The sequence below is a fragment of the Geotrypetes seraphini genome, chromosome 11, assembly GCF_902459505.1.
Source record: "Geotrypetes seraphini chromosome 11, aGeoSer1.1, whole genome shotgun sequence".
NCBI classification, from domain to species: Eukaryota; Metazoa; Chordata; class Amphibia; order Gymnophiona; family Dermophiidae; genus Geotrypetes; species Geotrypetes seraphini.
The window spans coordinates 55,104,752-55,116,860 of NC_047094.1; the positions used below are offsets into that span (position 1 = coordinate 55,104,752).

At 42.9% G+C, this 12,109-nt stretch overlaps 1 protein-coding gene across 2 annotated transcripts; it reads left to right on the forward strand.

Moving 5' to 3' along the window:
- Positions 1-1,630: 1,630 nt before the first annotated feature.
- NHLRC4 (NHL repeat containing 4) lies at positions 1,631-11,814 on the forward strand. 2 transcript variants are annotated; one of them, XM_033914580.1, is made up of 2 exons: positions 1,631-1,680; positions 9,658-11,814. In XM_033914580.1, the coding sequence occupies exon 2, from the start codon at positions 9,673-9,675 to the stop codon at positions 10,765-10,767; it is 1,095 nt and encodes a 364-aa protein (XP_033770471.1). In that variant the 5' UTR covers positions 1,631-1,680; positions 9,658-9,672; the 3' UTR covers positions 10,768-11,814. The 2 variants fall into 2 exon arrangements, with proteins under 2 accessions (XP_033770471.1, XP_033770469.1); XM_033914578.1 differs by lacking the exon at positions 1,631-1,680 and adding an exon at positions 2,801-2,892.
- The last annotated feature ends 295 nt before the right edge of the window (positions 11,815-12,109 follow it).

The following is a 12,109-nucleotide window of genomic DNA, read 5'->3' on the forward strand; positions in this document are numbered from 1 at the left end:
GTTATTTTAGAACAAATACATGGAGAATATTTCATTTGGGCTCAATTTTATAAACTCAAAGGGAACTGACAATACATTTATTCACTCATTCTGGTTTTGCCCTCAACTATAACAATTCTGGTCTGCTATGATTTTTAACTCATATCTTGGGTATTCAGGTGAGGGGCTCACTACTTTTAGACAACCCGGGGTCTTTAGAGGGAAAAATAAGGGAGATTACTCTTTTGTTTAGGAAATTATGCTTAGTAGCCAGTAAATGTTTTTGGTTTTTTTTTTACAAACCTGGACTGCTGAGGAACCCCCAACCTACTTGATATGAAGGAATCAAATCCATGTGTTGCTTACTTGGGAGATAAGGGAAACACAGGGATTTCTTAAATGGAAATAAAAGCTCTTGGGTACCTGTATTTGGGACAGCTATATATAACATCTGACTTCAACTAGAAGAAACTGGGAGTGTGGCATAGTGATTCAAGCTACAGCCTTAGCACCCTGAGGTTGTGGGTTCAAACCCTGATCTGCTCCTTGTGACCCTGGGCAAGTCACTTAATCCTCTACTGCCCCAGGTACATTAGATAGACTGTGAGTCTTCCAGGATAGATAGGGAAAATGCTTGAGTACTTGATTTGTAACCTGTTCTGAGTTCCTTTGGGAGGATGGGCTAAAAATAATAATAATAATAATGTGCTCTGCTCATTTAAAGGGTTGTTATTTTTGGTTATTGCCTGGAAGCTTTCTCCAAGGCAAGGCTTTTTTTAAAAGTTGTAGATGTTGGAGGGAGGGGACTTCTGGGGGAGAAGGGTAAAGGGGGAGTAGGAATAAGACATATGTAAAAAGTATTGAACCTTGTTGCCTTCTGTTTATTATCAATATTTTCATATGTTGGTTCAATAAAAATTGTTATACAGTAAGTAATAAGGTCTCAGTTTTAATTTGGTTTACCCCTTTTTTATGAACGCATGGCATGGGTTTTAGCGCCGGCAGTGGCTGTAACTGCTCCGACACTCATAGGAATTCTATGAGCGTCGGAGCAATTACCGGCACTGCCGGCGCTAAAAACCCGTGCGATGTGTTCGTAAAAGAGGGGGTTAATTTTTTTAGACATAAATAAACAACAGGAGATTAAGGAGAAAAATAAAACTTAATCCTTCAGGTAATGCCTGGCTGCAAAAGGCACTTTCTAAAAACCTGTGCATGCCTCTAAGCTGGTGTAAAACTTGTCAGGGAAAATTTTCCTCCATATACATATATTCCTTTTGTAAAATGAGAAATACTCATGCAGATTTTTATTCCACCCAGGCCCTGCCCAAACCATGTCCCTTTGAAATATCTGCATGGTGTGGATCTCCACTTGGACAGAACAGCTTTCTGAAATTGTCATTTACATTTGTATGCAATCTACACATGTAATTGTTGTTATTCACATGTGGAGACATTTCTAAAACAAAGGCCTTAGCCATTAGATTTCACAGCAACAGATACTATTGCTGTTCTTCTCTACCACTAGTTGACAGTACACATAGAAACCATAGTGAAGTACTACACTATAGATCTCTAGTTGCCACTGTACATAGCAACCATGAAGAAAGCCATATGGTTGTCACTAGTTTTTATAACAAATACAATTAAATGCAGATCCAAATCAGACCCAGCCCAGCAGGGATAGAGGTGTGACAGTAGGTAAGGGGGAATATGCCTAATAGCAAAAGTATTTGGAGCAAGCCTAATGGAATTATTTTCTCTTTCTGTATATATCTTTCTGTTTGTGTCTGTGTCTTGTCTTGTTTTGTATATGTATTTTAGGTTTGTTTGGTTTTTTTCTGTGTGTTGGTATGTATGTGTTTGGTTTGTTGGAGGAAGGGAGCAGGGGGAGCTGTCTGTGTGGTCGTATTAAGTGTGTGTCAGAAGGTGGAACTGCTTCTCCCACAGAAATGCATTGGACCATGTATTGCAGTGATTTTTCACCAGCACCAAATATGGTCCCCTTCTGTTAATATTTTCAGAGAGTTATTTTGCTCACAGCCATATTTGATCCCATATCTATAACATTTTTCTAACAGTCTGTTGGGTTGTAAGGGAGAGAGTGGGCATCTCTTCTGTTGCCAGGGGGGTTCAGGGGTGTGGGGTTGCTTGACGGCAGCAGTAGAAGGGAGTGGGCATCTAACCCCTGGCGGGGGACATTGCTTGGTAGCATGAGAGTGTGGGCATCTCTCCCACTGCCGGGAGGGTGTTAGGGGGTGAATTGCTTGGCAGCAGGAGAGAGTGGGCATCTCTCCCACTGTCAGGGGGAGTGTCGGGGAGCATTGCTTGCCGGTGGGAGAGAGTGGGCATATCTGCCGCTGCCAATGGGGGAGGGTATCAGGTGGGGAGTTTTTTGACTTTGGCAGCTTGATTTGTTGTTGTTTTTTATTTTTGCGTTTATTCGTTATCACCAGCACATGCACATGCAAATTTAGCAAGCCTTCACTACTCTCCTCCAATCTCATTTGATGAGCGTTTTCTGGAGAATGACTCGCATTTTTAAAATTGCTACAGTAACGGCTGCGACAGTGGCCCATCGGTTTTGAACGCAGATTTTTGAAAATCTAGCCCTTGGAGTCTTAATTGTATTACAAAGAAGAAAGGGGAAAGCCTTAAAGTTGAGACACAATAGCATAGAAGACTGCTTGTAGGTTTATGAAAGGAGTACTATTTTATTAACACAATAAGCACTTTAGCCTGGGTTGTTTATTCAGTCTTGGTCACTAACAACAGAAAACATCTAAACCAAGACTAAATCTTAAGACATATTCACTTGGCTCTGCAGTTGAGAGTACAGAGGCACCTTCCAGAGAGGAATCTTGTGGCTAAACCAGAAATATCCTCTTGTTCCCTGACTGTTGGAAATAGAAGGTAAATGACTTGTGGCTTTTTCTTGGAATCTTAGTTAAACCTAAATCGTGTTTTATGGCTAATTTCCATTGTTTATCATAACAAGTTGGAGAGGTGCTGACATACTTTGCTGGTGGGCTGCAGTTTTCCCTTCTCTGCACCCTTGGATCACCCAGATTGACCTTTTCTTGAAGTGGAGGAGTAGTCTAATGGTTAGTGCAGTGCTCTGAGATTCTGGGAAATTAAGAATGATCAGATCAGTCACCAGTCTACTAGAACCTTCATCTCTTAATATTCTACTACACTCACCTTGTGATTTCACAAATTGATTATTGCAACTCCCTAGATCAAGGAATAACCCCAAAAATAAAATAGGAAGGTTACAAATTATCCAAAACATGGCAGTTAAATTAATTCATAATGCAAAAAAATTCACGTTACCCTACTCCTAGTAAAATCTCACTGGCTACCAATCACACATAGAATCCTCTATAATAAAAGCCTTACCCGCGCATGCACTGTTGAAATGGCGTGATTCCTGCCGCCATGATTTCTGCTTCTGTGCCGTGTTCCATTTGCGGCGCGCGGTGGCTTGCGGTGCGTGCAACGTGCGGCAGCTTGCAATACGTTTGGCAGCTTGCGGTGGTGACAGCAACGGCAGGAGGGTGTCCAAGGTGCTGCGAGGCGTCCGGCTGCTACTGCTGCACAGGGAAGTGGAGGGGGAGAGGGAAAAGAGGCTGCTTTGGGGGGAGGGGTGTGCTGGGGCAGGCAGCAATCTTGGTTTGCTCGGGGGGGGGGGGGCAGAGAGAAATAGGCAGGGGGCCAGGGAGAGAGACAGACAGAAAGAAGTGGAGGGGGAGAGGGAAAAGGGGCTGCTTTGGGGGAGGGGTGTGCGGGGGGGAAGCAGGCAGCAATCTTGGTTTGCTCAGGGGGGGCAGGGAGAGAGACATAGAGACAGACAGAAAGAAGTGGAGGGTGAGAGGGAAAAGGGGCTGCTTTGGGGGGAGGGGTATGCTGGGGGGCAGGCAGCAATCTTGGTTTGCTCGGGGGGGGGGGGCAGAGAAAGATAGGCAGGGGGCCAGACAGAGAGACAAAGAGACAGACAGAAAAAAAGTTGAGGGGGGAGAGGGAAAAGGGGCTACTTTGGGGGAGGGGTGTGCTGGGGGCAGGTAGCAATCTTGGTTTGCTCGGGGGGGGGCAGAGAGAGATAGGCAGGGAGGGGGCCGGGGAGAGAGACAGAGAAACAGACAGAAAGAAAGACAGACAGACAAGGGGCCAGGGAGAGACCAGATAGAAAGAATGACAGACAGGGGGCCAGAGAGACATCCAGCCAAGGAGTGAGAAAGAAAGTCAGACAGGCAAGGGGCCAGGGAGAGACACAGACAGAAAGAATGACAAACAGAGAGACAGACAGCGGCCAAGGAGCGAGAAAGACAGACAGACAGACAGACAGGGGGCCAGAGAGACAGACAGACAGCGGCCAAGGAGAGACAGAGAGATAGACAGAAAGAAAGACAGACAGAAAGTGGCCAAGGAGAGAGAGAGACGGAAAGAAAGAAAAACAGACACATCTATTCTAGCACCTGTTAATGTAACGGGCTTAAAAACTAGTTACATATAAAATCCTACTGCTCACCTTCAAGGCCAAACTAACACACACTCCTGGATTTATAGACAGACTTCTCATCCCTCATTGTCCAACTAGAACACTTCGATCCGGTAACCAACACCTTCTAAATATTCCTTCCCTACGTCATCTTTTTTTATGATACCACTAGAAAGAAGACTTTCTCTGATACAGCACCTATATTGTGGAATGCCTTAGCCTCACATCACTGAGAAGAAATACCTATGGACAAATTTATGGTTAACCTAAAGACTTTCCTTTTTAAAGACGCTTATGACAAGTAATCTCCAAACTTTAGAAAGAAGGAAGAGCGTATCCTTCTCCTTCTGTATTGACCTTTATTGTCTCTCTTTTTCCTATCACAAATTGTATTTCCCCCCATCCCCCTTGTCTCATTATGTCACTTAAGTCTGTTGTGTAATTTTATTCATCCCCTGATTTTATCTGTTCATGACCTTGTACACTGCTTAGACAATCTTTTAAGCGGTATATCAAATTTTAAATAAAACTTGGAATTCTCATGGCAACTCCTTGTGATCCTGGGCATGTCACCTAATTCTCTATTGCCACAGATAAAAACAAAAACAACTTTATATTATAAGCCCATTAAGGACAGATAAAGTACCTGAATATAATGGGGCTCATTTTCAAAAAAGATAGACGTTCAAAATACAGCATAAACCAGCACTTGGACTTCTTACTAGTCAAAACATCCAAGTAGGCATTCTTAAAACAGACTTTCTAGATGTCTTTCTGCTTGTTTTGTCTCAATGCATCCAAATCTTAAGGGGGGGTGTTTTGGGTGGGCTTAGGGTAGGCGTAGGACTTGGACACTCATCAGGCATAATCAAGCCTTTAAGAAAAGGTCCTGGGCTTTCTTTTAGATGTTTAGAGCTAGACCTATTCAGATGACCACTGGAAGGATTAAGTCATGACCCCCCTTACTCCCCCAGTGGTCATCGACCTCCTCCCACCACCCAAAGATGTTTTTAAAAAACCAGTACATTCTAGCCTGTATTAAGAGGGAGTGTTGAAAAGTTCTCACCCAAGCAGCTTCAGATGTTAACACAGACATTTGATCCCAGAGAGCAGAGGAGCACTCTAAGGGTTACTGCAATGAATTTCACATTAAAAGTTCCAGGTACAGATGTCACCATATCTTGCTTATATTGTTTGGTGAACCCTCAAAAACCTACTATACCTACTTTAAGATGACACCTGCAGGCATACGGGTTATTGTTCTGATGTACAAGTGGATACAGTAAGTTTTGGATGGGTTTTGGAGGGCTCACCATCCTCTATAATATAACCCTAAGCACACATCCACTTAGGTTTTGTGATCCCTGCTGCTGTGATGTGCCTCCGTGCCAAATTCGGAGCCGCGTGAGGCAGCTTGTGGCACGTGGGGCGCTTCCTGCGCTGCCAGGATGCCTCTTGCGTGTGGGGCGGCTTGCGGCACGTAGGGCGGCTTGTGATGGCAGTTTGACTCCTGCGCTGCCGGGACGCCTCTTTTCACCCCCTGACCAGCAAACGCAGCAGCCGCAGGGCATTTGCTAGGCCGGCCCACTTCGATAATGTGAGAGCAGGGAAGAGTTGCTGCTGGACAGGGGGGAGTTAAAAGGAAGGGAGAAGGCCTACTGCTGGGCCGGGGAAGCAGGGAAGAGGTGCTGCTTGATAGGGGGGAGGTAAAACGAAGGGAAAAGGGCTGCTGCTGGACAGGGGAAGAAGGGAAGGGGTGCTGCTGGACAGGGAGGGAGGTAAAAGGAAGGGAGAAGGCCTACTGCTTGACAGGGGGAGCAGGGAAGAGATGCTGCTTGCCAGGGGGGAGGTAAAACGAAGGGAGAAGGTCTACTGCTGGACAGGGGGAGCAGGGAAGGGGTGGTGGTGGACAGCCGAGGAAAGAGAGAGACAGAAAGAAAGACAGACAGACAGAAAGCGGCCATAGAGAGAGAGAAAGAAAGACAGACACACACATCTATTCTAGCACCTGTTAATGTAACGGGCTTAAAGCCTAGTACAATATGAACAGTTTATAGTGACATGTGCCTGGGACTTTGAAATGTGACAGAAGTCACTGCAGTACCCCGTAGAGTGCCCCTCTGCTGTGCTCAGATCTCTGTGAACAGTTTGCTAAGAATGATGGCTGCTTTGAGGTCTGAAAAATTTCTTTTGTGCATTTTTCATGTGGACATATTTATATTCAAGAATGGCCATAAAAGATAGACGTACTAAAGACCAAAACATCTACATAGGTCATTTTCAAAACAAGATAGATGTCTTGCTGTTTTGAGAATGGACATTTTGTCTACTGGATTTCTGGACATCTTTCCCTTCATTGCCCCTCAATGTGTACATCTAGTTATGCTATAGAAATGATTAGTAGTGTAGTAGAAGGAAAAAATTGTTTGTATAGGAATGTATCTTCTATTATTTCCTAAAACAAAGGGGAACTAATCAAATTTTAAAAAACAACAGCTTCAGCTGGGAGAGTCAGAATTCCATCCATTACATCTTTCAGCAAGTGGAACATGTTTCATTACTAATGACAGTAATAATAGTAAAACCAAAACAAAACCACAAAACAAAGAAGAGGCAAAGATCTGCCACTTAATCAGAAGAAGCACAATAAGCAGATCAAATTGAAGAGAAATGCAGTTTATTAAAACATACAACCCAGCGTGGCCACATTTTGCCTAGATGGCTGTGTCAGGAGCAAAAGTATAGGGATTTTTTCCTAAGCATAACCCCTATGAGTAAACATCAAACTACAGCAACACAGCAGTTTTCTCTTGTATGCAGCAAACTCATAGGGGTTATGCTTTTTATTCTGCTGACCGTGTGGTGGAGCTGTTTGCTGCATAGTAGAGAAAACTGCAGTGTTGCTGTGGTTTGATGTTTACTCATAGGGGTTATGCTCTTTATTCTGCTGACCGTGTGGTGGAGCTGTTTGCTGCATAGTAGAGAAAACTGCAGTGTTGCTGTGGTTTGATGTTTACTCATAGGGGTTATGCTTACGAAACAGCCCCTACAGTTTTGCCCCTGACACAACCATTCAGGCGAAAGATGACCACGTTGGGTTGTGTGTTTTAGTAAACCACATTTCTCTTCCATTTGATCTGTTTGTTTTGTTCCCTCTAGTAATAATACAGTAGTAATGTATTAACTTATAAAGTTTACAGTTTATTCAAAATTTGAAATAAGAAGGGCTGCCTTCCCATGTTCTAAGGCTGAGTAGCGGTCATTGAGTAGGGAAGTAATTATTGTTTTGGTTGAATGAAATTTCTGAAATCCTGATTGAGATGGGTGGTAAGTTCAATACTGGATGCAAATTTGATGCCAGGGATGTATCAAGAGATTGATTCTTTATAATAGGATGAATGATAGCAGTTTTCCATTCAATTGAAACAGACCCTAGCAATAAACTATTAGTTATCATATTGAAAGCTAAGGGAGAAAGGTCATGTCTAGCATCCGAAAACCAGGCAGAAGGTATTAGATCTAAACAACAGGTCATTTTTCGCCAATACCAAGGGTCTTCTCACAAGCAGTCATAGATGGTATAGTAAAGTCAGCCCAACTGCAAGAAATTCCCACGTTAAGTGAGCGGGGTGATACCTGTGAAGAAGTAAAATCAGGTGGGGGAGATTGAGGGAATGGTTCTGAAAAGAAGTGATTTTGGATAAAAGAAATAGCAAAATCTTGGTCTGCAAGGGAAGAGTTCAGCATATGTTGAGGATTAAGAGGTGAAAGATTATTCAGTGTAGAGAATAATTATTGTTTTGGTCTGTTAGATGCTCTAGAGCAGCGATGGCGAACCTATGGCACGCGTGCCAACTGTGGCATGTGAAGGCCTTGCAGCTGGCACGCGGGAAGGTCCGCAATTAAGATATGCGGCGCGGCGGGAGGCGAGTGTGCCTGTGTCTGCTTTGCAGCTCACCTGGCAACAGGGCCGGACTGGCCATTGGGAGGACCGGGCATTGTCCCGGTGGGCCGTGGCCCATCCTCCTGTGCTGGCTACAGTCCTGTGAGTGGATGTTTAGCCTGCCTGTCTTCCCCTTAGTATCCTATGAGCCAGGCAGTGTGTGAGGGGGAAGTGGGGGGAGGAAGAGAAGCTTCACACTGAGTCTGTCACAGGAACGTGCTGGCATTTTGAGGAAATTCTTTGGTTTTGTGCGGCAGTTTGGGCACTCGGGCTCAAAAAGGTTAGCCATCACTGCTCTAGAGATTCGATTAATATAATAGGTACAGCAAAAAGATTTGAGCTAAGCACGATATTGAAGGTTAAGAGAATGGGGCCATTTTACCACCCCATTTAGTTATGCTATACGTGGCCTCAGCGTGTGGGGAAAACCCTGCTCTGGGGATAGTGTTAGCCACTTTTTAGCACAACTTAGTAAAAGGGTCCCCAGTTTTCCACATGGACATCCTTTGTAAAATTACCTTCAAAATAAAACTATCATTAATACTATTAAAAAAAATTAACTGACTGATAACAAAGAAAATACAGCAAGAAAGAACAACAAAACTAAGCTTTAGATAGCCACATTGTCACCCCTTCCTCTCTGTGGCATAGCTGAGCTCCCCCTGCAGCTCTTGGAGAGGTTCTTCCACTGCACCACACTAGCTGAAGTAAAAGCTCTCTTCCTATGTTTTGCCTAATTAAGAGCTGTAATGAAGATATCACAAATGGTAAATCTAACTATATCTTAACTCCTGATTGGACTTCCATCCTCACAAGATCTTAAGCATCAAGGCTGTCACTTTTAATGCTGCCTTTGCTGAACTGGGTATTCAGTGCAGTTCCCATGACATCTCTAAACCAAGCAGATAACTAAACTCACAGACAGGGCTTTACAGTAATCTAGATGGGAAATCACAAAGAGAGAAAGCCATCTTTTCAATGCTTCCAACTCAATCCTTCACTCTCCCCCCCCAAAAAAAAAACCAACAAAACCCCCCCAACAACAACCAGGCACAGCTATCTCACATATCAAGTTTAATAAAAGCCCTTCTGGATTCCTCAAAAGCAAAGAAATCTAAACAAACTTTATGAAGCCTTGAGCTGATTGCTGAACATTTTGGTTGGTTACAATATTGTAAGTCTATCATGACATGTAGAATGTGTCTTGCAATAATGTATGTCATCTGTCCTTTAACAGAAAACCTTTCTAACCATGGACAATTCTCTGGAGACTACAAGGCAAAAGGAGAATCTCCTGAGGGCTGTACGTAGCTTGCAGGTAAAATCAGAGAATACCCTCCAGAAGTCCAGTCCCATCCTGAGCTACCACCAGGGGATGGGGATGGTTAAAGAACATCACATCCAGCAGTTGAGTGAAAAAACCAAAGTCATATGCCATGACCTGGAGAACATCAAAAACCTCCTTTACTTCCGACAGAATAATTTAGTTTTGCAAATCCCCAACCCAGATGGATCTCGATATGGACAAACAAGCAGTATACATTGTTCTCTGGATGGCACTGCATATGTGAGTAGTGAGAATGGACCATGGGTCCATCTCCTCAGCCGCTCAGGGCACATCTTACAATCCTTGCAATGTGTTGACTGGGGCAGGGAAAAGGAATACTTTCTTCCAGAAGATATAACTGTTACTAGGTCTGGAATGGTGGCAGTTACTGACATGCTTAATGGGGTCATCCGTATCTTCAACCCTCATTCAAAGTTTTCCCAAGGTGACTGGATAAAAATTGGGAAGTTTGAATCCCCCATGGGGATTGGGGTAGATTCTATGGGAAGGATACTAGTAGCAGACTACACTCAAGGAAATGTTTATATTTTTACTGTGGACCATGCCTTCAAGGTGCAACATGTTCATGCTGTATCAGGTCTTTGTGGACCCCGCTATGTCAGCTTGGCACCTGATGGGGGGATGGTTGTAAGTGAAGAATGTGGTGATGTCAAAATTTTTGGTAACAACCACAAACTAATCTACTCCATTAGTGACAAGTATGGCCACCAGTTTGGAAATCCAGCTGGAGTGTGTACTGACACAGAAGGCAATATCATTGTTGCAGATGAACAGCAGAAACAAATTACTCTGTTTCCAGTGAATGGCCCTCCAGTTTGTCTGGTATCCAAAGGTCTACGGAGGCCAACGGGAGTGTCTTGCTCCAGCTTTGGACAGCTTTTGGTAGTAGATGCTGGAGAAAACTGTGTGAAAGTCTTTAAGTACAAAGTGAAACCTTATAACAATCCAGAAAGCCCCAGGATTAGTGAAAATTCCAATTTAAGTCCGAGACTAAGGTAGCTTGAATAAGACACAGACTAAACTAATGTCCATTCTTTCTCACGACATTTGTCTCCACAGTCAGTAGTTTGAAGAAACTATTCAGATGGTTTTCAGCCAGAGGACAGCTACCTCACTATCTGGGCTAGGTAAAATGGGGTTAAAAATAGGGTCAATCTCTGTGTGGCTGTAAATGAAGTTTTAAAAACAAGAAGTTTTAAAACATAAGAATTGCCATACTGAGACAGACTTAAGGTCCATCAAGTCCAGTATCCTATTTCCAACAGTGGCCAACCCAGTTCACAAGTACCTGGCAAGATCCCAAGGAGAAAAACAGATTTTATGCTGCTTAACCTAGGAATAAGCAGTGGATTTTCCTCAAGCCATCTTAATAATGGTTTATAGACTTCTTTTAGGAAATTATCCAAACCTTTTTTAAACCCTATTAAGCTAACCACTTGTACTGCAATCTCTGACAATGAATTCCAGAGTTTAATTACCCATTGAATGAAGAAATATTTTATCAGTTTGTTTTAAATTCAAAGTCCAAAATAGGGTCCAATTCTGAGTCGAATAGATGTCCAAAGTAGTAGAAGGATAAACAGCACCTCCACGATTCCTAATCCTTTTGCACTGGTCCTGTCCCAGCCTAGTGAGGCACTGGAGAGTGAGATAGTCTTTGTTGAATCAATGCCTCTGGTGTCTTCCACGTATCTCTGTCCTGGTTCCAGCAGGCTCCTATTGACCCAAAGTAGAGGAAGTGGGGCCTTCTGCTAAGAATATTCATGTGGAAGTGATGTCCTTGTTTAAAGCCAGCTGGATGTACAGAGCTCCTATTGCTCCTATCAAGCACTACTTCTCTTTTCCAGCTCCAAACTATACTGTGTATATACTTTTACTTTTTATTCAAAAAGTATTATATTAAGCAATAACTCTTTACTTTTATTTGTAATTTTTAAAATGTGTTCTTCATTATACTTTCACTTTTACTTAAGTATTAAAAAAAAAAAAAATATAGCTTTTACAAATAAATAAGTTTGTATAGTGCTACCTTTACAGGCACATACAGTCCCTGATTTTTGAAGCTTATAAAAAAGAAAATAACACTTTTCATGGAATGCATTGACAGGAGTCATTGTCTTTGTGGCACTGACTAGAATAACGTAAACATAATGGTTACCCTGACTACATACAATATTCCAGGATGTTTTTATGAAATAAGATTTTTGCCTGACACTTAGACTAGATCAGATAGAGTCCAGCCAAATGCTGCATATAGCTGTGAAAATCTTAGAGATTCCAGTTGAACACTCTCAAATTGAAAGCACAAATGAGAGCACATCAAGTTGAATTTCTTTGCTGA